A 22122-nucleotide genomic window follows, 5' to 3' on the forward strand; every position below is an offset into this window, starting at 1 on the left:
CGGGGCTCTCCCTCATTCACCCCCCTCCCAGACCCGGGGCTCTCCCTCATTCACCCCCCTCCCAGACCCGGGGCTCTCCCTCATTCACCCCCCTCCCAGACCCGGGGCTCTCCCTCATTCACCCCCCTCCCAGACCCGGGGCTCTCCCTCATTCACCCCCCTCCCAGACCCGGGGCTCTCCCTCATTCACCCCCCTCCCAGACCCGGGGCTCTCCCTCATTCACCCCCCTCCCAGACCCGGGGCTCTCCCTCATTCACCCCCCTCCCAGACCCGGGGCTCTCCCTCATTCACCCCCCTCCCAGACCCGGGGCTCTCCCTCATTCACCCCCCTCCCAGACCCGGGGCTCTCCCTCATTCACCCCCCTCCCAGACCCGGGGCTCTCCCTCATTCACCCCCCTCCCAGACCCGGGGCTCTCCCTCATTCACCCCCCTCCCAGACCCGGGGCTCTCCCTCATTCACCCCCCTCCCAGACCCGGGGCTCTCCCTCATTCACCCCCCTCCCAGACCCGGGGCTCTCCCTCATTCACCCCCCTCCCAGACCCGGGGCTCTCCCTCATTCACCCCCCTCCCAGACCCGGGGCTCTCCCTCATTCACCCCCCTCCCAGACCCGGGGCTCTCCCTCATTCACCCCCCTCCCAGACCCGGGGCTCTCCCTCATTCACCCCCCTCCCAGACCCGGGGCTCTCCCTCATTCACCCCCCTCCCAGACCCGGGGCTCTCCCTCATTCACCCCCCTCCCAGACCCGGGGCTCTCCCTCATTCACCCCCCTCCCAGACCCGGGGCTCTCCCTCATTCACCCCCCTCCCAGACCCGGGGCTCTCCCTCATTCACCCCCCTCCCAGACCCGGGGCTCTCCCTCATTCACCCCCCTCCCAGACCCGGGGCTCTCCCTCATTCACCCCCCTCCCAGACCCGGGGCTCTCCCTCATTCACCCCCCTCCCAGACCCGGGGCTCTCCCTCATTCACCCCCCTCCCAGACCCGGGGCTCTCCCTCATTCACCCCCCTCCCAGACCCGGGGCTCTCCCTCATTCACCCCCCTCCCAGACCCGGGGCTCTCCCTCATTCACCCCCCTCCCAGACCCGGGGCTCTCCCTCATTCACCCCCCTCCCAGACCCGGGGCTCTCCCTCATTCACCCCCCTCCCAGACCCGGGGCTCTCCCTCATTCACCCCCCTCCCAGACCCGGGGCTCTCCCTCATTCACCCCCCTCCCAGACCCGGGGCTCTCCCTCATTCACCCCCCTCCCAGACCCGGGGCTCTCCCTCATTCACCCCCCTCCCAGACCCGGGGCTCTCCCTCATTCACCCCCCTCCCAGACCCGGGGCTCTCCCTCATTCACCCCCCTCCCAGACCCGGGGCTCTCCCTCATTCACCCCCCTCCCAGACCCGGGGCTCTCCCTCATTCACCCCCCTCCCAGACCCGGGGCTCTCCCTCATTCACCCCCCTCCCAGACCCGGGGCTCTCCCTCATTCACCCCCCTCCCAGACCCGGGGCTCTCCCTCATTCACCCCCCTCCCAGACCCGGGGCTCTCCCTCATTCACCCCCCTCCCAGACCCGGGGCTCTCCCTCATTCACCCCCCTCCCAGACCCGGGGCTCTCCCTCATTCACCCCCCTCCCAGACCCGGGGCTCTCCCTCATTCACCCCCCTCCCAGACCCGGGGCTCTCCCTCATTCACCCCCCTCCCAGACCCGGGGCTCTCCCTCATTCACCCCCCTCCCAGACCCGGGGCTCTCCCTCATTCACCCCCCTCCCAGACCCGGGGCTCTCCCTCATTCACCCCCCTCCCAGACCCGGGGCTCTCCCTCATTCACCCCCCTCCCAGACCCGGGGCTCTCCCTCATTCACCCCCCTCCCAGACCCGGGGCTCTCCCTCATTCACCCCCCTCCCAGACCCGGGGCTCTCCCTCATTCACCCCCCTCCCAGACCCGGGGCTCTCCCTCATTCACCCCCCTCCCAGACCCGGGGCTCTCCCTCATTCACCCCCCTCCCAGACCCGGGGCTCTCCCTCATTCACCCCCCTCCCAGACCCGGGGCTTCGCGTTCACAAATCGGACCAAACATTTTAAATATTTACAGCCAGTGTTTCACTGTCAGTGACAGATGAGCCGGTGAGCGGCCGTCGCCACTGTCTGAACAAACTGTTTATCAGGAAACCAGTCGCCTTGGTGCAGATTCAGCTCCAGTGTTCTTGTTCTCACTCCCTCTCTCTATCCTCTCTCTGTATTCAGCTCCAGTGTTAGTCTGTGTTCTCGTTCTCTTTGTTTGGTTCCACTGTTGCCCTCTCTTCCTTTTCTCTATATATTCGGTTCCAGTGTTGCTCTGTGTGTTTTCTCTCCTCCCTATCTCTGTTTTCGGATCCAATGTTATCCTTAGTTTTTTTCTCTCTCTCTCTCTCTCTCTCTCACTCTCTCTCTCTCTATTTGGTTTCATTGTTGCTCGATGTTCTTTCTGTATAGTTGGTTCCAGTGTGTTCCTCTCTGTTTTTAGAGCCAATGCTGCTCCATGTTGATTTCTCTCTCTTTTCCAATCTGGTTCTAATGTTACCCTGCGATCTTGCTTTCTTTGTATTCGGTGCCATTGTTGCTTAGTGCTACCTCTCTCTGTATTTGGTGCCAATGTTGCCCTGTGTTCTTGCTTTCTCTATTCAGTTTCGGTGTTGCCTTGTGTTCTTTCTCTTCCAATGTTGCCCTGTTGTTCTTTCTGCATTTGGTTTCAATGTCCCCCTTTGGTCTCCCTCTACCCCAACATTAGTCGTCTTCCTTTGGACGGAGAAAGTTGTAAAAGCAAAAACAAGTTCTTCATGTTGTCATGTTATTTAGATTGTGTCAATGCCACCACCGTGCAGTTAGGATGGACTCATCCGGCTTACCTTTGTTAAATGAGAACCCTGGGGGTGAGGGATGAAGATTAGCTAATTGAGAACGCAAAACTTCCAAATTGTTCTCTGCTACAAATTACTCATTTACTAGGAATATTTCTTTTTAGAACAGAGCAACGGGCCTTGGATGGCATGCATCCTAGAATGCTGAGGGAAGTCAGAGGAAATTGGAGACACTCTGACCACGATCTTTGAAACATTTTCGGATATGAAAGTTATGCCAGTGAATTGGTGGGTTGCCAATGTAACACCTCTGTTCAAGAAGAGAGAAAGGGACACACCAGGTAACTACAGACCAGTCAGCCTAGCATTGATAGTAGGCAAGCTTTGAGAGGGCATAATATGGGATAAAATTAATGCTCACCTAGAAAGCATTGGATTAATTGAGGACCCCAGCATAGTTTCTTAAAAATTAAATTGTGTCTGACATGTTTAATTGAGTTCTTTGAAAGGAAAAAAAAGTGTACTAATAAAATATTTCCACTGGTCACCAAGTTGGTTGCCAAAAGGATGAAGGGAGCGATATGGATTTTTTTTTAAGCAGAAGGTTGTTAGGACATGGAATGTGGTGGAAGAAGAATCCATAATAGCTTTTAAAAGGGAACTGGATAAATGGTTGAAAAAGAAAAAGTTAAGAGTATGGGGAAATGAAATTAAGTAGATACCTCTTTTTGAGAGCCATCACAGGATAGATGGGTTTAATGGCCTCCTTCTGTACTGTAAAATTCTAGGATTCTATAATTCATGCTCCTTCAGCTCCGATCACCTGTGTATGTCAGCTATAAAGTAATTTAGAAATAGTTTAGGAGTGTTGCTTTAATGGAAAATGTGTAAAGTAGTTTTTGTGGTGTAGCAGATGAAACTTGACGTAATTGTGGGTTGTTGGTCTGGATTATGACTCTAGTCTGGCGTGATTTTAAACACGGTCACCGGGTATAGATGCTCGTAACCTCCATATGCTTCTGGACACCTTCCACATTTTTTTTAGATGACCGGGAAGTCATGTCAAGATGTAAAATAGAATCAGGTATTGTTACAATATGGGTACTGAGAGTGATGTGGGGGTGACAGATTACACTCCTGGCTTCACACTGTGCTCGGAGCTAAGGAAAACCAAGGTCTTTATATTAGTTTAAGCAAGTGGACTCACAGCTCCGTTCACTGGAAACCGAATACTAGTTAAAGTTTAATGTTGACAGTGAGACAATTGGACGTTGGGCTGTGTGCTGGATTAAAAATATGCTTGAAATGTTCCCGAGTGATCCCACATTATAAACTTTGCCTTTCACCAGCTATGATTATAATGCAGCTGGTGCAAAGCCAGACTACCTCCTCAAGGTGGTGCCTCATCAATTGCCAAAATTTGATTTGTGCAACTTTATGCCAGAGTTACACAAAACGGCATTGTGTCGACGTGAAAAGTGCAGTGTACCTGGCCAGTAAAGGCAGTTATTCGATGCCCTTATCTGCTTTTAGTAATCTCCGATGTACAGTCTGCTTATCGAGATAATACGGAGATACGAACAATGACGGACAGGACAAAGACCCTCTGGTTCATCCAGCCTGTCCCACATCATTATGATACCGTATGTATCACAGTATATACACTCCCCACCCCACCCAAAGCCATATGACCTCCTGGGAGCGGTGAAAAAAAGATAAAAATGCAGGCCAATTTTGGGGGGGAAAAGATCTGTGAAATTCCTCTCGCCCCCCCCCCCCCCCCCCCCCCCCCACCATGGCGATGGAAACTAGTCCTGGAGATCACTCCGGCCCTCTTAATTTTCTGCATTACCTGCCTTTTGTAAGAGGTGATCGCCGCCGCAGACAGAAACAGGTTCAGCTCTCGCTTGAAGGAATTCAGCGCATTGGCATCCACCGCACGAGTTGGTAGCCTGTTCCAGAAGCCCACTATTTTTTGAGAAAAGAGTCCCCCCTGACATCTAACCTAGAAATGGCCTTGTACAACTTAAAATTGTGACCCCCCTGGTTCTCCCTAACCTATTCAATTGGAACAAACTTGTCAACTCGAACACAATCCATTCCCTTCATCATCTTGTAAACCTTGATCAGATCGCCCCAAGCCTATGCTTCTGTAACAATGGTAATACATTCACATACAGTTCAACTCCATGTAGTGTCTCAATCACCTGCATGGTCTTTTGTGCTCTGAAGAGTCAACCAGGGATAGATTTTCCAGAGAATAGCAAATTCCTGTTGGAGTGATTTACAAGGCTGCAGAACGAAGCTCGAGCACTCTGTACCTGTCGCTTGGATCCTGTGATCACTTCACAGCCAGGAATTTGCTGCCTGGGTTTAAAAAAAAATCTTTCATTTGTATAATATGGAAGGATGCAGATTTGCAGTGTTGTCATTAGGCTTATTTAATGTATTGGTAGCAATATGCTATGGAAAAATACTCACTGAAGCCAATGTGCTGCAATGTTGGGCAATGCTCTTAATTTGTCACCACAAATTAATGCCTCCACTCTAACCACGTACTTTAAACTAGGTTTAGAGAGCTCAAAATACTCTCTCCAAAATGAATTTCAGCAGGGCTAAATCCTTGCTGTAATAAGTAACTGAGATTGGTGGATAATTGAACGTCACCAAGTTTTAGTCTTCTACGCAAGGTATCATTGTGTCACAGGAATGAACATTACAATACCAGAAAACTAAAGGAACATTACAACAAAAGCAAAATACTGCGGATGCCGAAAATCTGAAATAAAATCAGAAAATGCTGGAAACACTGTGTTCTGGTGAAAGGTCATCGACCTGAAACGTTAACTCTGTTTCTCTCTCCACAGATGCTGCCTGACTCGCTGAGTGTTTCCAGCATTTGCTGTTTTTTATTAAAGAAACATTACGTTTCTTGCCTGTGACGAAGTTTTTTCCTGTGACAATTCTGGCTGATAATTGGGACAGTGGATGATGGGTGTTCCGCTGTAGTTATACTGCAGGTTTTCTTTTTCACGATCAATAGTAGACCTAGTATGACAATTTAGACCTAGTATAAAAATACCACATGCCCATCATTACACTTCACACAAAGTCTACTGACTGTAACTGGTGTGTTATTTTAACTTGGTAGTTCTGTTACATGCTGGTTTCTTTGCTGGTTGCATGTACACTTCATGCCACTTGATGTTGAATGAAGTTCACAAAAGTTATTAAATGTACTGTAATACTATATAGAATCATACAGCACAGAAGCAGGTCATTCGGCCTATCATGCCTGTGCCAACTCTTTGAAAGAGCCATACGTTAGTCAGGAAATATTCTGCCGATTGGTTTGACTTCAGGTCAATGCTGCATCCGATATATTTTGTAAATGTGTGCACACAGTCGCTTGTTAATACTTAATCTTGTATATTTGCGGTCTTGTGCAAAATAAAAGTCGCCTCCATGCTTACTTTGATGTCGTGTGCCTTTGTTGTGGATCCTAAATGACATACAGTGCACTGATCTCTGGTGTGTGCATGCCAATGAGGACTGTTAGATCTGTCTGTCTGTCCCTCTGTGCCTTCTCTGATCTGGAGGCTGGCAATCAATGCTCAGAGAGGAGTTGATTTCTTGGTTACATTTTTATTCAGAGGTTTGGATGGAAGGAAGGAAATAGAACTACCTTGCAGGATTTCGGGCTTGGTATATTCAGCAAACTTGTCTCTCTTAGCTTTAAGAATTGCCGGTTTTCCAAATTTGGACTTGGTGGCAAGAAGTAAGATACATAATGGAAGCATGACACCTGGAGGTCACACGTTGCTTGAGAGCTGCTACTCTGTACAATGGCTAGTCATGTTATTGAAGCTAATTTTGAGTGTGAGCTTGTCACCGCTATTAGCGTTGCTGGGAGTTTGCTTATTTATTGGGAGCCCAATATCCTCTGCCTCTGACTATGCCAGAATTGTGCCATGGGCCATGGAAATGTTTGATTTTACTTCTTACAAAAATCTTTTGAGAGAAGCATAAATCCTTTGCTGATTCCCACAGTGTTTTTTTTTATTAATGAGAAACCTAGGGGAAGGGCTAACTCCCATAGCGCAAGATATTGCCAAAGGCAAAAAGAGTAAATGAGAAGATGAGGTAAATTGTAGTGATTATGTGAACACCAAGCTAGGGTTTTAGAAATCTGAAGATTGTACGAGGAAGTAGTGATTGAAGGAGCGACGTTTTGAAATGCTTAGGAAAGAAGGTGCAGTGTGTTTGGTTCTCATTATAATGATGCTGCAGGGATGAGGAAAAATGCGTGTTTTATGCAGATGGAAGGAGCAAGCAAGGAAAGTACAAAGGAGTAATCACTGCAGTTATATTGATAAAACAGAGAGAGATAATTTTGTTTAGAGGTTGGAGGCTAGAGACAACAACAGGATCATGAATCAGGTGATAAGCTCCTAAAGGGATTCGGAAATGTTCAAGATATTCATTCTGCAAGAAAATAAACCACAGCAACCTAAATATGAAAACTTCTTATCCTAAAAAGTTGCACGTAGCAATCATTTGGAGAATGTTGATCGGCCATAATCTAATCAAAGGTTTGGCTAATATCATGGGAACATCGTAATGTACAGAACAGGAAGAGACCATTGTAGTCCATCTGGCTGGTCTTGGAACTTGAAAAACACTATACACGATCTTCTATATCTTTAATTGCTTTCTCTGGCAAACATCTATCCAGTTCCATCTTAAATTGATCGACACTATTTGATTCCAATGCTTCTCAGGGAGGTCTGTTTCATTATTTCCAGCCCCCCTTTGTGTAAAGTAGTTCTGTTGACCTTCAGTCTTTTGAACTAAGTCCATGTGTTCACCCTACCCATAGAGCTGTTAGAAACTGGAAGATGGGTTGATGTCCTTGCAGAGATAACTAGTATTATTTCATACGAACATAAGAAATAGGAGCAGGAGTAGGCCATCCGGCCCCTCGAGCCTGCTCTGCCATTCAACAAGATCATGGCTGATCTTCTATCTTAACGCCATTTTCCTGCACTATTCCCATATCCCTTGATGCCTTTAATATCTAGAAATCTATTGATCTCTGTTGAATGTACTCATTGGCTAAGCCTCCACAGCCCCCTGGGGTAGAGAATTCCAAAAATCCACCATCCTCTGAGTGAAGAAATTTCTCCTCATCTCAGTCCTAAATGGCCTACCCCTTATTCTGAGACAGTGACCCCTGGTTCTAGACTCCCCAACCAGGGAAAACATCCTTCTTGCATCTACCCTGTCGAGCCCTGTAAGAATTTTGTATGTTTCAATGAGATCACCTCGCATTCTTCTAAACTCTGGAGAATACAGGCCTAGTCTACTCAATCTCTCCTCATACGCCAATCTTGCCATCCCAAGAAGCAGTCTGCTGAACCTTCGTTGCACTCCCTCTATGGCAAGTATATCTTTTAGGTAAGGAGACCAAAATTGTACACAATACTCCAGCTGCGGTCTCACCCAGGCCCTATATAATTGCAGTAAGGCATCTTTACTCCTGTACTCAAATCCTCTTGTAATAAAAGCCAACAAACCATTTGCCTTCCTAATTGCTTGCTGCACCTGCATGTTAGCTTTCAGTGACTCACGTACAAGGACACCCAGGTCCCTTTGAACATCAACATTTCCCAATCTCTCACCATTTAAAAATACTCTGCATTTCTGTTTTTCCTACCAAAGTGGATAACTTCACATTTTTCCACATTTTATTCCATCTACCATGTTCTTGCCCACTCACTTAGCCTGTCTATATCCCCTTGATGCCCCTTTGCATCCTCCTCACAACTCACATTCCCACCTAGTTTTGTGTCATCAGTAAACTTGGAAATATTACATTTGGTCCCCTCATCCAAATTATTGATACAGATTGTGAATAGCTGGGGCTCAAGCACCGATCCCTGTGGCACCCTACTAGTCACAGTCTGCCAACCTGAAAAAGACCCGTTTATTCCTACTCTCTGTTTTCTGTCTGTTAACCAATTCTCAATCCATGCCAGTGTGTTACCCCAATACCATGTGCTCTAACTTTGTTCACCAACCTCCTGTGTGGGACCTTATCGAAAGCCTTCTGAAAATCCAAATACACCACATCCACTGGTTCCCCCTTATCTATCCTACTAGTTACATCCTCAAAGAACTCCAATAGGTTTGTCAAACATGATTTCCCTTTCATAAATCCATGTTGACTCTGCCAAATCCTATCATTATTTTCTAAGTGTCCTTTTATCACATCCTTTATAATAGATTCTAGCATTTTCCTTACTACTGATGTCAGGCTAACAGGTCTGTAGTTCCATGTTTTCTCTCTCCCTCCTTTCTTAAATAGTGGGGTTACATTTGCTACCCTCCAATCTGCAGGAACCATTCCAGAATCTCTAGAATTTTGGAAGATGACAACCAATGCATTCACTATCTCTATAGCCACCTCTTTCAAAACCCTGGGATATAGATCATCAGGTCCTTGGGATTTATTGACTTTCGGTCCCATTAATTTCTCTAGTACTTCTTTTTACTAATACTAATTACTTTCAGTTCCTCATTCTCGCCTGACCCTTGGTTCTCTAGTATTTCTGGGAGGTTTTTTGTGTCTTCCTCTGTGAAGACAGACACAAAGTATTTGTTTAATTTCTCTGCCATTTCCTAATTCTCCCGTCTCTGTCTGTAAGGGACCCACATTTGCCTTCGCCAGTCTTTTCCTTTTTACATACCTATCGAAGCTTTTACAGTCTGTTTTTATGTTTCTCGCTAATTTGCTCTCGTATTCGATTTTCCCTTTCTTTATCAATTTCTTGTTCCTCTTTTGCTGAATTCTAAAATGCACCCAATCCCCAGGCTTATTGCTTTTTCTGGCAACTTTATATGCCTCTTTGATTTAATACTATTTTTAATTTTCTTGTTAGCCACACTTGGACCACTTTTCCTGATGGTTTTTTGTGCCTTAAAGGAATATATATTTGTTGGAAATTATGTATTAATTCTTTAAATGCTAGCCATTGCCTGTCTACCATCATACCTTTTAATGTAGTTCCTCAATTAACCACATCCAACTTGCACCTCATACCGTTGTAGTTTCCTTTGTTTAGATTTAAGACCCTAGTTTTGGTTGAACTACATCACTTTCAAACTTAATGAAGAATTCTATCATATATTCTGATGTATACTGACTTGTAAATCTTTTGTATAAGATTTCTTGTGAAAGTGCTATATCAGTTGATGGCAATTTCCTGTTTGTATTGTGGTGCAGTGTGACGGAGGCTTTCGAAAGATATGAGTTTTGTTGTGTATTGCCAAATTATTTTAGACAATGAATTACAGAAAAATGAGGCAGCTTGTGAAATTCTGTGCTGCTTGAACTAGCCATTTTTTAAAGTTCATTCACACAATACGATGCAGAACTCCACCCCCCAATATTACAGTAATAAAGCTATTCAGATGACATAATATTAATCGAAGGCAGCTGAAAGAACATTTTTAAATGTTCCGTTTGGCTCAGTTGGCAGCACTCTCGCCTTTTGAGTCAGAAGGTTGTGGGTTGAAGCCTCGCTCCAGGATATGATCTCGGTTAACACTCATTGCAATGCTGAAGGAGTACTGTTGGAGGTGCCGTCCTTCAGATGAGACATTAAATCGAGCCCCTGTTTACCTGTTCTAGTGGTTCAGGTGGATATTAAAAGATTTGATGGAGCTATTCAAGAAGAGCAGAGAGTCCTCCGTTGACCTGTCCAGTATTTGTCCTTGTCCAACATCACACAAAGAGGTTACATGGTCTTTTGTCTCATTGCTCTCTGTGGGATCTTGCTGTGCACAGTATGGTTGTCACATAACAATGGTTATTGCATTTTAAAATAATTGTATGTATGGGATGTTTGAGATACGATTGAAAGTGCTATGTAAATACAGGTTTCTTGTGTTTGTCCTGTTTTCAATTTTTCTGCCATTCTCCCTTTTAAAAAAATATTTTAACTGTACTTCTGTCTGTAATGTACTTACTATAACTGTGCTGTGCTGTTATTCTTTAGAGAAACATTAAAATATGTCCTATTTGGGGCCCCTGAGTTTTCACCATCCATTTTTGAAATGAACCCGGAAGGAAAATAAAATTGGCTTCTGATTCACAAGTCTTTGGAGTCCATTTTCAGCTAAACGTTGCCTCATTTCTCAAGTCATGAAGCTGACAACCCTATCCATGCATGAGTTACCCTTCCACTCTGGCAATAACTAATCATGTCTGGGTGAGACACAGAGTTCACGAGTATATGGATCATACATCAGTAATAGGGCTGGATAATGGGAAGGAAGAATTTTTCAGAAACAGAATAATGGTGTTAGTTTTTTTTTGTTTCAATATTAAATAAATTTATTATAACTGTCATCATGACACCAACATTGGCTGCCACAGATTTGGGTTAGTGGTCATCCGATTTATAAATCGGCTAGCCTACTTACTTTCTGACCCTCCCTGTAGCCCCCATCCCCTCCCCCTTCATAAGGTAAAGTTTTTTTTTTAACAAGCACTAAAATTGCGAATTGGATCAACTCTCAGGTGGCCTGTGTTATGTCCAAATAAATACACAAATTGGTGTAGTAGTAACTACCATCCCTCTGGAATATTCCTTCAACGAATAACAAAAGCGGGAAAATGGAGTTAGGATTCAGATCAGCCATGATCTCATTGAGGGGCTGAATGGCCTACTCCTGTTCCTAATACAAGAGAGACAGTAGACTATAATTGCTGCAACATGCTAACTCCCATCAGGGGGCCATCTAGTATTCAGTTAATAGTATGCAAGTACCGTACATATTGTCCTTTTTAAATTGCTGCATGAGGCCACTTGGCGAGATTTGCTTCTATTTGCCGCAATTGTTGCAGGTTTTCTGTCGTCATTTGTTGGGGGTTAAGCAAAACTTAGATCATTGGTGTTGGAAATTGAAAGGTAATGCCTGTGGGTTTTGTTTTCTTTCAAGTTTCTTTCAAATGTTGTTTGTGAAAAGGTCCTATAGACTATATTAGTTGTAACATTTAGAAATCCTTGGTGACATTCTATTATAGAAATTATACTAGGGTAATATTTGTGGGTTTAATTCCCTCCAAGTGCTATTTTTGGTTTACCCCTTATCATATTTGCATAGATTCTTGTCTGTGCTATTAATATTTATAACTTTATTATAAATGCAACGTTTGTGCTTAAAATACATGGGTTAACTTCAGAGTTAAAATAGTACAGATAGGAACATGTTAAGTGGTCTGCTAAATATGGTGCCCAATGGAAATTAAACTGAATTGTGACTTTTTAGGTTGAAACTCTCTTTACATTTGGGAGCAATACCAAAGCAGAAGCTAACTAATGGCAAGTTAATACTATGGAACTTCTGCAGTGTGGTGAGGTGGCAGTAAACATTTTGGCATTATCTTGATTGGAAATTCTCAGTTGGAATATGTATTTGGGGAGGAGGAGGGGGGGGGGGGTGGTCAGATGAAGGATGGGTTTTGGGTGGGATCATAAACCATGAGAGCGAAGCAGTCTGTTAATCACCTGATTGTATCCACAACAACAACAACTCCTCGCATTTATATAGCACCTTTTAATGTAGTAAAACGTCCCAAGGTGCTTTACAGGAGAGTTATCAAACAAAATTTGACACCGAGCCACATAAGGCGATAACTAGGACAGGTGATCAAAAGCTTGGTCAAAGAGGTAGGTTTTAAGGGAGGAGAGAGAGGCGGAGAGGTTTAGGGAGGGAATTCCAGAGCTTAGGGCCTAGGCAGCTGAAGGCACAGCCGCCAATGGTGAAGCAATTAAAATTGGAGACGTGTAAGAGGCAAGAATTGAAGGAATGCAGAGATCTCGGTGGGTTGTAGGGGTGGAGGAGGTTACAGATATCAGGAGGGGCGAAGCCATGGAGCGATTTGAAAACAAGGATGAGAATTTTAAAATCGAAGCCTTCCCGGTCCGGGAGCCAATGTAGGTCAGCGAGCACAGGGTGATGGGTGAATGGCACTTGGTGCAGGTTAGGATACGGGCAGCAGAGTTTTGGATGAGCTCAAGTTTACGGAGGTTAGAAGATGGGAGGCTGAGCAGAAGATTATTGGAATAGTCAAGTCCAGAGGAAACAAAGGCATGGATGAGGGTTTCAGCAGCAGATGAGCTGAGGCAGGGGTGGAGACGGGCGATATTACGGAGGTGGAATTAGGCGGTCTGGTGATGGAGCGGATGTGTGGTTGGAAGCTCATCTCAGGGTCAAGTAGGATACCAAGGTTGCGAACGGTCTGTTTCAGCCTCATATAGTGGCCAGGGAGAGGGATGGAGTCGGTGGCTAGGGAACAGAGTTTGTGGCGGGGACTGAAGATAATGGCTTCGATCTTGCCAATATTTAGTTAGAGGAAATTTTCACTCATCTATTGCTGGATGTCGGACAATCAATGAGACAAATGAAAGACAGTAGAGGTGTTGAGGGTGGTGGTGGTGAGGTAGAGCTGGGTGTCGTCAACGTACATGTGGAACCTGACGTGTTTTCGGATGACCCACCACCTTTAAATATCCACTCCCTCCACCAGCGACTCACCATGGCTGCAGTGTGTACTATCCACAGGATGCACTGCAGCAACTTGTCTAGGCTTCTTCGACAGCACCTCCCAAACCCGCGAGCTGCACCACCTAGAGGTGAATGGGAACACCATCACCTCCAAGTTCCCCTCCAAGTCACGCACCATCCCGACTTGGACATATATCGGCTGTTCCTTCATCGTCGCTGGGTCAAAATCCTGGAACTCCCTACCTAACAGCAATGTGGGAGTACCTTCACCATACAGACTGCAGCGGTTCAAGAGGAAGGCTCACCACCACCTTCTTAAGGGCAGCTAGGGACGGGCAATAAATGCCAGCCTTGCAAATGACACCCATATGTTGAGAATGAATTTTTAAAAAAAAAGTAGAAATCAGGAACTCTCCTTGCTGGGTCATGGTTCCACAGATTCCAGTTGCCAGCAAGTACTTTGCCTTAGTAACTATTATTCAGGTGAGAACCCTGATAGTGAGTGCCAGCATGCTATTTGATGGCAATGGATTATTACAGCCTGCCCCTGAAGTCACCCGACGTTCCCGTGTGTTCTTTTTAGCTGCGTCACTACATAGTGACCAGGATTGGGAACCTATTGTCATTTTTTATTTCTCTGTAACTCGGGCCCTGAGGCAGTTGTGTTGCCCTTTGCCTGCCGGGCTGATACTAGCAAACGTGACTCAGACCGGGGATCGATGGCTCACTTACTTACTTAAGAAACTGGCTGAGGCATCAGAGAGGCTTGACCTTTGATTTTGTTCTCCTTCCAAGTGAGCAAGTGTGGTCGACTAAGCGTGTGTGTCCCCACGGCAGCACGGTTAGGGATCGTGGGGTAGAGTTTCGGCTTGCTTCCACGACTTTTGCGCCCAGATTCCAGCATAATCAGCTGAACCAGCGCAAAAGATTGGGGCGTTTTAAACGTAAGTGAGTTACGGCCAAAGCCATTTGCTTTCGGGTTTTCCGCGATCTTTGCCACTGATTTAAGATTCAATTCGCCTGGATCAGGCCCCGCCCACAAAACTGGCCACGCCCCCAGGTCGACATTGCGAGTTTCCACCGATTTCACTGGTTAGGGAAGGTTCTTCAAATTGCGCTCATTTTCTTAGGCGCACGGGCACTAGTAGGCACATTTTGAGTTTTTACATGCCAGAAGATATTTGATTTACTAAGAAACTGACCCAAATGAAACTTGTAAATGGTTCAGTAAAGTTTTTTTTGAAGTTATTTCCAATGATTTAAAAAGCAGGTTGCTCACAGGTGGAGGACTAGACACTCTTATTAAAAATGCTTATTTTTGGTGATCAACCCATTTTCAGCTGAATTAATAAAACGACACCAGGTTACCACTCTTAAACACATCAATCAATACATTTTAATGCAAAGAAAAAAAAATGATTATGTTCTATTACGCTGCCTGATTTTGCTGGTTCATGGAAGATTTTATGTTTATGATTATGCAAATACATTTTAGCATAAACTTGAACTGTATCCTAACCAGTGCAATTCCGGGCGCAATTTCCCGATTGCGTCCAAAGCGGAAACTCTATTCCCATGTACTTAGTATGCAGCGAGGGGGAGTGCTATTGTGCTGCACCACTGTGCCACCTGTGCATTAAGTGAGCAATTAATTGTGATAATGAAAATTTAAATTTGCTACTGCAAAAGTTGCTCATTCATCACTATACTGAAGGAGCTAAACAGATGTCTGTAAACAAGGTGATTGGCAGTTATAGAAATCTTAATAGTACTGCTTATTATTTTTCAGGGGAGGTAGAGGCAGGAACCTCCTTAAAATTTGAAGAAGGGGGAAATACATGGTTGGATAATCTTATATCTATGGAAGAGGCTTGATAGGCCAAATGGCCTTTTTTCTCTTCAGGCTTTGTTCTTATTTACTACTTTGTGGTTGGGCAAAACTTGCTGCAAATATTTGTGAAGAGCATAGCCGACATCTTAACTGCTGTTTTTGTATTTTACGTGTTGCCAAAATGGCTTCAACAGCCTTGCAAGAAAAGTTCACAGTGTGCTTCTGTAATGTTTGTGTTTTTACATTTGACATTGCTCAGTTTTTCCCTATATAAATAGCCTCCAGTGTACCAGTCCCTTGCTATGAGGCTGATCAGTTTTGTCACGAGGAGATCAGTAAATATAATGATCAACCTGTGAAGTCTTTATACCATGCCCACTTGAATCTTCAATAATCAGAAGTATATTTTTATTATTTTATATTTACAGGTTTTATCTTTTTGAACTATATAACTCTAGGGTGAAGAGGTTAGATAGAGGTCTGTCACTGGTGTGGCAGTGCTGGGAGCAATTTGAGATGGTGAATTAAGACTGTTATACACAAAATGCATTGGGTTAAGTGACTTTTTTTCTCCACTGTATTGGTATCAATCTATAAATTATTACAAATCTTATCTGCACGTACACACTTGTCTACAAAACCATACTTTCTGTTGTCACGTTTCTGTCATGCTTTAGCATTAGTTATTTCCATTATAGGTTCCTATGTCCATGTTTATAATTGAAACTTCCTATGCGAGCTTGTTGCGTTATACTTACGTTCTTCCACCAATGCTGTTGCAGCTTAATTTCACATTTCCCAGCTCCTCCACCTGAACTCCTATGCTCCTGCTTTTCTGCCTCCCAAATTGCTATTTAGCCATAAATAATATAAAATATATATTATTAAAATAAGGACTTTAAAATGGGGATTAAATTACATCTGCATGTCCTGGTCCAATTACCCCTTGACCACTAATCCCATTCCACTTGAACATTACGCTTGGTCTTGGATCACCACGGGAAATCGACAAGTGTTAAATAAACTTTGGGGTATAATTTCCTTTGGTGGTGTTCTGATTAATGTGGCCGTGTAAAATTGCTTTTATACAGGTGTTTTAACACAGGTGTTTATTAAAAACTGGTTAAAATAGTGCACAAAGGAGTTTTACATGAGTGAATTAATGTGCTACAGTGGATACTAACTGCTCCCTCCAGTGATGGCACAGGATATATTGTGATGCCTTGTAATTAATGCGTGTTGCTTTATGCCTCCTCTTTTGATGGAGAAATTTTCTGAAAAAGACTCTTCACAATAAGCTCCATGACTACAAGGCATTTTTTTCTGTATCGCTCCCGATGATCTCTTTCTGGAAAGGGCCCTGTGAATTGTATTAATGTCGCAGTGTAATACAGCCATGGAGTCAGGTGTTTGTCCTTCCCTTAATCTTTCATGCGGACCAATGACAACAAGCCAATTTTCTGTGTTATTCAAAGGTCAGTACAGCAATGATCTAAACTAAGTTCCTGCGACTAATCTGATGTTAAATGGTGTGTGGACAGTTAAAATTGAAATGACAAATACGTTTCTGCTCCATCAGTTTGCTAGTTGTGTTAAGCAGTGACATCAAGATTTACTGAAGGGGTTGCAATCAAGAGTATCATAACTTTGCTTAACGTGGAAAAAAAATGCTCAGGCTGTATTATAGAGGGAAATTCTTAGCATCAGGGACACATATTTGAATGGTTACCTACCATGAATTTTTCTTTCAGCTTTGTTGTTTTTCTCTCTGACTTTCCTCCTTCATCTCCTGAATATGCTGACTTGTGCTGGGTTACCGTTCAACAGGTGCCAGCTGCCTTCCAGTAGCTCGCCCAAGTGGCTGACCTGGCTATTTAACCACAGGATGCATCGCAAGCAAGCTTAATTTTGCCCTCACCTGACATCCCATAGACTTGCTGTTTCTAGTAGAGGTCACCGGATCACAATCAGGAATCCTGGCTGAATTTCCCCCTCTCCCCAGCTATCCCAGTGATGTTACTTGGACCCCTTGTAGCATCCCAAATCAGATCAGCTAAGATCTCATTCTAAGATTGAACTTGGAATCCACCTGGTCTGTATGACTTGGTAGCCATTGTGCTATCAGGAGAATGACCCAAGAACTTGAAAATTGTTTTGTAGGAACATAGGAACAGGAGTAGGCCATTCAGCCCCTCGTGCCTGCTCCGCCATCTGATAAGATCATGGCTGATCTGTGATCTAACTCCATATACCTGCCTTTGGCCCATATCCCTTAATACCTTGTTTGTTTCTATTAATTATTTTTCTTCTTTTCCTCTGAGAAAATTACTTGCAAGGAGCACCGAACCCTGACGGGCTGGTGATAGAGCTGAACTAATAGATGTTGAGGCACTGTCATTTATCCAGAATACTGTAATAGTCTTGCCTTTTCCAACCCTTGTGGTAATACATCTTCCCTGGACAGTTGGACCCAGCAGCTCCTTCCAACCATGATGTCGTCATCAGAATTCGCTGTTTCAAGTATCAAAACATAAACTTAAAATGAGTAAATAGATATTGAAGTTTATGCTGTAATAGTTGTTTGGTTTGTAAATGGAGTGGCTGTCTAAACACAACCTAAGGGTTAACCCTTAAACATGCAAGTGCTGCACTATTACGGGCTGACTGTGCCATTAACTCTATGACTTGCTATTTGTTTCTCTTTGTTGAAGCAGTATGTTTAGCAAGCTCATGCACATAAAGCTGGCATCACTAATGCTACACTTGCGTTGCTGGGCCGCAATCCCGACTGCAGATTCTGTAGCTGTAGAAATCACCTTGTTTATATTGCGGGCAGTCTAGGACCAGCTCTGCATTTAAACAAATGCATATGCACGCTTGTTTTAAAGTTGTAGTTAGCAACTTTTTTGCATGGGGCTGCTACCTTCCTGAGCTGCTGGGGAAGATACCCGTACAAGGCAGTGAAAGTGAAGCGACTTCACTAGGCTGTACAGGGTGGTTGCGAGAGAGTTCAGTCACTGTGCTTGAATTGTCCCAAAACATAACTGCTCCGGTGGAAAGCAGTTATGTTGCTGTTGGTGGTGCGGGATTATAACATCTCTCTTTTTTTCCTCCAGATTTTTCACCTTTCTTTTGAAGGCACTGAGTTCATCTTAGGGTACGATGGCCACTTCTCTCGTATCTCAAGTGGCTGCTACTCTTGTGTGAGCTTAGACAGAGAACGTCAGCAGGTTGTTCAACCACAATCGGTCTTTTATGCCTGCCACGCAGGAGTTAAATTTTGAACAGAAACAATTATTCATTTTGAGTAGTTGTTGGGACGACAAGGCATTCTTTTCAGTTTGTAAATCAAAGGCTTTGAACGTTGGAGATCTTCAGTGACAGTCTTGGCATCTTGCTACTGGCAAGGATAATAGCTGCCAGTGTGTAAGCAGTATGCAACCATGTACATATGTTAACATTTCAGGTTTTGCATTGTACGCCTGTCTTAACGCATCAGTCGGCATGCTTGTTTGGCAAATCCAATTTGCTTGTCAACTCGTCAGCTCATGAGCCATCCTTTTGAGTTGACTTATCTTCGCATGTTGCAGTGTTATCGTTTCTTTTTACGTATGAATTGATCAGGTAGGTTATTAATGTTCAACCACGGTCTATATATCCTTGAAATGGTGTGCCTTTTTTTAAAAAGAAAATTGAATGTCTTATCATCGCTTCTCTTTGGTTGGCAGGTTGACATTAAATGGATGAAGGTTCCGTATGTAGAATTGCGACCGAGGAGCCATGGAGCACAAGACCCCAGAAGGTTCTACCTCCGACTTAAAGCTGGTCTGTCATCCAAGAGCAAAAAGTAAAGTTTGGAAGTACTTTGGGTTTGACACTGATGCTGAAGGATGCATACTGCAGTGGAAGAAAATCTACTGTCGAGTTTGCAGGGCTCAAATTGCTTATTCGGGAAACACCTCCAATCTTGCCTATCACCTTGAGAAGAATCATCCGAATGAATTCCATGAGGTTGTCAAGAGCAATGCTGAGCAAGCAAGGGAACCGTTTACCTCCAACTTTTTGAAATCGGAGTCCGAAGCCACGCACCTGAGCATCCAAGATGCAATCCTTAAGACCTGTTACAGCCAAGACAGTAAACGGCACCAAGAATTGACCTCCGTCATAACCAACTTCATCTGCGAGGGGCTGTATCCTGTCTCTGTGGTAGAGGAGCCGACTTTCAAGAAGCTCCTTAAAATGGCTGACCCACGATTTGAGCTCCCCAGCAGGAAGTATTTCTCGACCAAAGCCATCCCGGAGCGATATCATATTATCCGGACTGCTGTGGAGAAGGAGTTGGCTGTGGCAGCCTGGTGCGGCATTACCGCCGACCTATGGACGGCACAGGGTCGAAACCAATGTTACATGTCTTTGACTGCCCACTTCTTGGGTGGCACGGGCAGCAGCGCCAGCAACTTGAGGTTCACTTCCAAGTGTCTTGCCACGTTTGAAGTGGCGGACGAATATACTACTGAGAACTTGGCTCACGCGCTCGTCGAGTCCTTCAGAGAATGGGGAATCAGTAAAAATGTGTTGGGTGCCACAACCAGCAATGGCAGTGAAAATGTGGTCAATGCCTGCTCCCTCCTGAATCTCCCTGTGCACATGCCGTGTTTCGGTCACACAATCAATCTAGGAATAAACCGAGCTCTCCAACTCCCAAAACTCTGCACTCTTCTTCTGAAGTGCAATAAACTGGTCGAGTACTTTAAATTGACACCGAGAGCGACCTATATGTTAAGGGAGAAGCAGAAGCAGCAGTATTTATTACAACACCAACTGGTCAGTGATTGTAGTACTTGGGGAACCACCCTGTCCATGCTACAGCGCCTGAGGGAGCAACAAACAGCGATTGCTGCTGTGCTCTTCGAGGACAGCATGAATTACCATTTGATGCCAGAAGCCAGTGAATGGAACACCATAGAAGGGCTGGTGGAATTGCTGCAGCCATTTCAACAAGCCACCGAGATGATGGGCAGATTGAAGTACCCAATCATTAGCATGGTCCGACCCCTGCTACATGTCCTGTTGAACTCGACGCTGAAAGTTGAGGATTCAGACTCTCAGCTGCTCAGTGCTGTGAAGGAGACGATCGCCAAAGAGTTGTCCGAAGTATACCAGTTATCCCCGGAGCTGGAGCTCTTCCTCAACTCCGCAACGTTTCTCGATCCGAGGTACAAGAAAGTCCCGTTCCTTTCGGCGGCACAGCAAAAGCAGGTCGAGAACAAGATCTTGGAGGAAGCCACCGGCCTCTTGGAGAAGGGAAAGGAGAGCTTTGCTAGAGCAGAGGGGAGCTTTGCACTCGAAGAGCCGCCGTTGAAAAAACGTACAATGTCGCTGCAGTCCTACAGTGCCGGGAGCATCAACTTCATGCTGGCAGAAATCTTCGGGCAGGCGGGTGACGGCGACGAGGGCCAAGATGGGTGGCATGCTCAGGTAGTGGAAGAACTGAACAACTTCAAATCGCAGAAGGTGCTGGAACTGGGCGAGGATCCCCTCACCTGGTGGTCCGACCGCGTGGCTTTATTTCCTACCCTGAGCAAACTGCTGCAGAAGTACTGGTGCATTCCCGCCACCAGCATTCCTTCCGAGCGCCTGTTCAGCGCGGCAGGGAACTTGGTGAACACTAAGCGAAACCAGCTGGCCCCTGCAGAGGTCGATCAGCTTCTGTTCCTGTACGAGAACACCCGAGTCGATCGGGAGGTAGTGGCGGACGACGAGTAAGAATGAGAACTGGACTAACAGGAGACATTGATGACGGATAAGTGATCACATTCAGTCGTGAAAAGAAAGTGCTTTTTAAAAAAAATATATAAAAATGAAACTTAAGAAGGAACAGAAGGGTAATCGAAATTATGATTTACTATCAATTGAAATAAAGGAATTGATCTTTTTTTTCAACTGGCTGTCTGAATCAGACAAGTTACATTTTGCTCTTGCAGCAGATTCCAAAACTGTGACTGTGAATTTACGATATATGGGACAGTATATAAACCTTAAAATATAATAATAGATGACCAGCTCTACGGGTTCAAAAGGAATTTTATTTAAGAAAGCTAGGCTGCTAGGATCGATGTCTTTTCCGCCCCACACACCCCCCTCACCATCAACCTTCCCCAGAACAGAACGTGACTGAAGCTGAGCTGTAGTTGGTTTTCATCCTTCCAAAGCTGAGATGTCACATTATTTCTGTACTATAATGAAGCTGCAATAAGTTTTGCATTTTTAGTTCCCACAGTAAAGGTGAATTGAGGCATATTCTATGATTCCTTTAACTGTCCTCCCATGTCGGTTTTTATGGCAAAGCTGTGGTTACAGATAACCTATTGGAGACAGCTCGTACACACATCGTGCGAGCTACAAAGAATGCTCAGCACTTGAAGGGTTAAATGCAGGCGCTCAACAGGGAAATAAAATGTAGCTTGTTTGAAACTTTAAGGAGATGACTCCATGAAGGACTGTATAAAATAAACTTTAAACATGCTATATATTGGCCTTGCTCTTTATTTAAGGGGGTGCACAAATTGAAAGCTTTGTCTTGTGAAATCCTGCCACAGAGACTTCATGTAATAATGCATATTGTCTCGTCTCTGCTATATATGGATTACGGCACAGTTGTTTAGCTGCTCCTGGTGTTTAATAGCAAGTAAGCCACATTTCCAATTGTGCAAAATAACTAGGGTGGTATTGTATTAAAGACCAGTTACTGTTCAGAGCGACTTGATTTAGAATACCTGCTCCTGCAGTTGGGGGAAGGAGGCTTTGCGCACATGCATAAATTCTGTTCATCAGTATCCAAACATTGGTTGAATTTTAATGTTGACGGAAGCCCTACTTCTCA

At 44.9% G+C, this 22122-nt stretch overlaps 2 protein-coding genes across 5 annotated transcripts in view; both read left to right on the forward strand.

The window, feature by feature from the left end:
* LOC137322725 (E3 SUMO-protein ligase ZBED1-like) overlaps positions 1–21769 on the forward strand; it is a 23892-nt gene extending 2123 nt beyond the window's left edge. The window contains exons 1-2 of one of the 3 annotated variants that reach the window (XM_067985722.1): positions 3088–3174; positions 18968–21769. In XM_067985722.1, coding sequence (XP_067841823.1) covers positions 19020–21005 — 1986 coding nt within the window. In that variant the 5' untranslated portion in view covers positions 3088–3174; positions 18968–19019 and the 3' untranslated portion in view covers positions 21006–21769. Of the gene's footprint in view, positions 1–3087; positions 3175–18401; positions 18864–18967 lie in introns of those variants that run through there. The other 2 variants (XM_067985723.1, XM_067985721.1) reach the window with 2 other exon arrangements.
* The window catches only part of dhrsx (dehydrogenase/reductase (SDR family) X-linked), a 179938-nt gene that overhangs the window by 2222 nt on the left and 155594 nt on the right, over positions 1–22122 (forward strand). The window contains exon 1 of one of the 2 annotated variants that reach the window (XM_067985725.1): positions 3095–3174. The exons of the other annotated variant lie outside the window; for it this stretch is intronic. Within the exon in view, the coding sequence (XP_067841826.1) occupies positions 3099–3174 (76 nt within the window). The 5' untranslated portion in view covers positions 3095–3098. Of the gene's footprint in view, positions 1–3094; positions 3175–22122 lie in introns of those variants that run through there. 2 annotated transcript variants of the gene reach the window in all.

The sequence above is a fragment of the Heptranchias perlo genome, chromosome 6, assembly GCF_035084215.1.
Source record: "Heptranchias perlo isolate sHepPer1 chromosome 6, sHepPer1.hap1, whole genome shotgun sequence".
NCBI lineage: Eukaryota > Metazoa > Chordata > Chondrichthyes > Hexanchiformes > Hexanchidae > Heptranchias > Heptranchias perlo.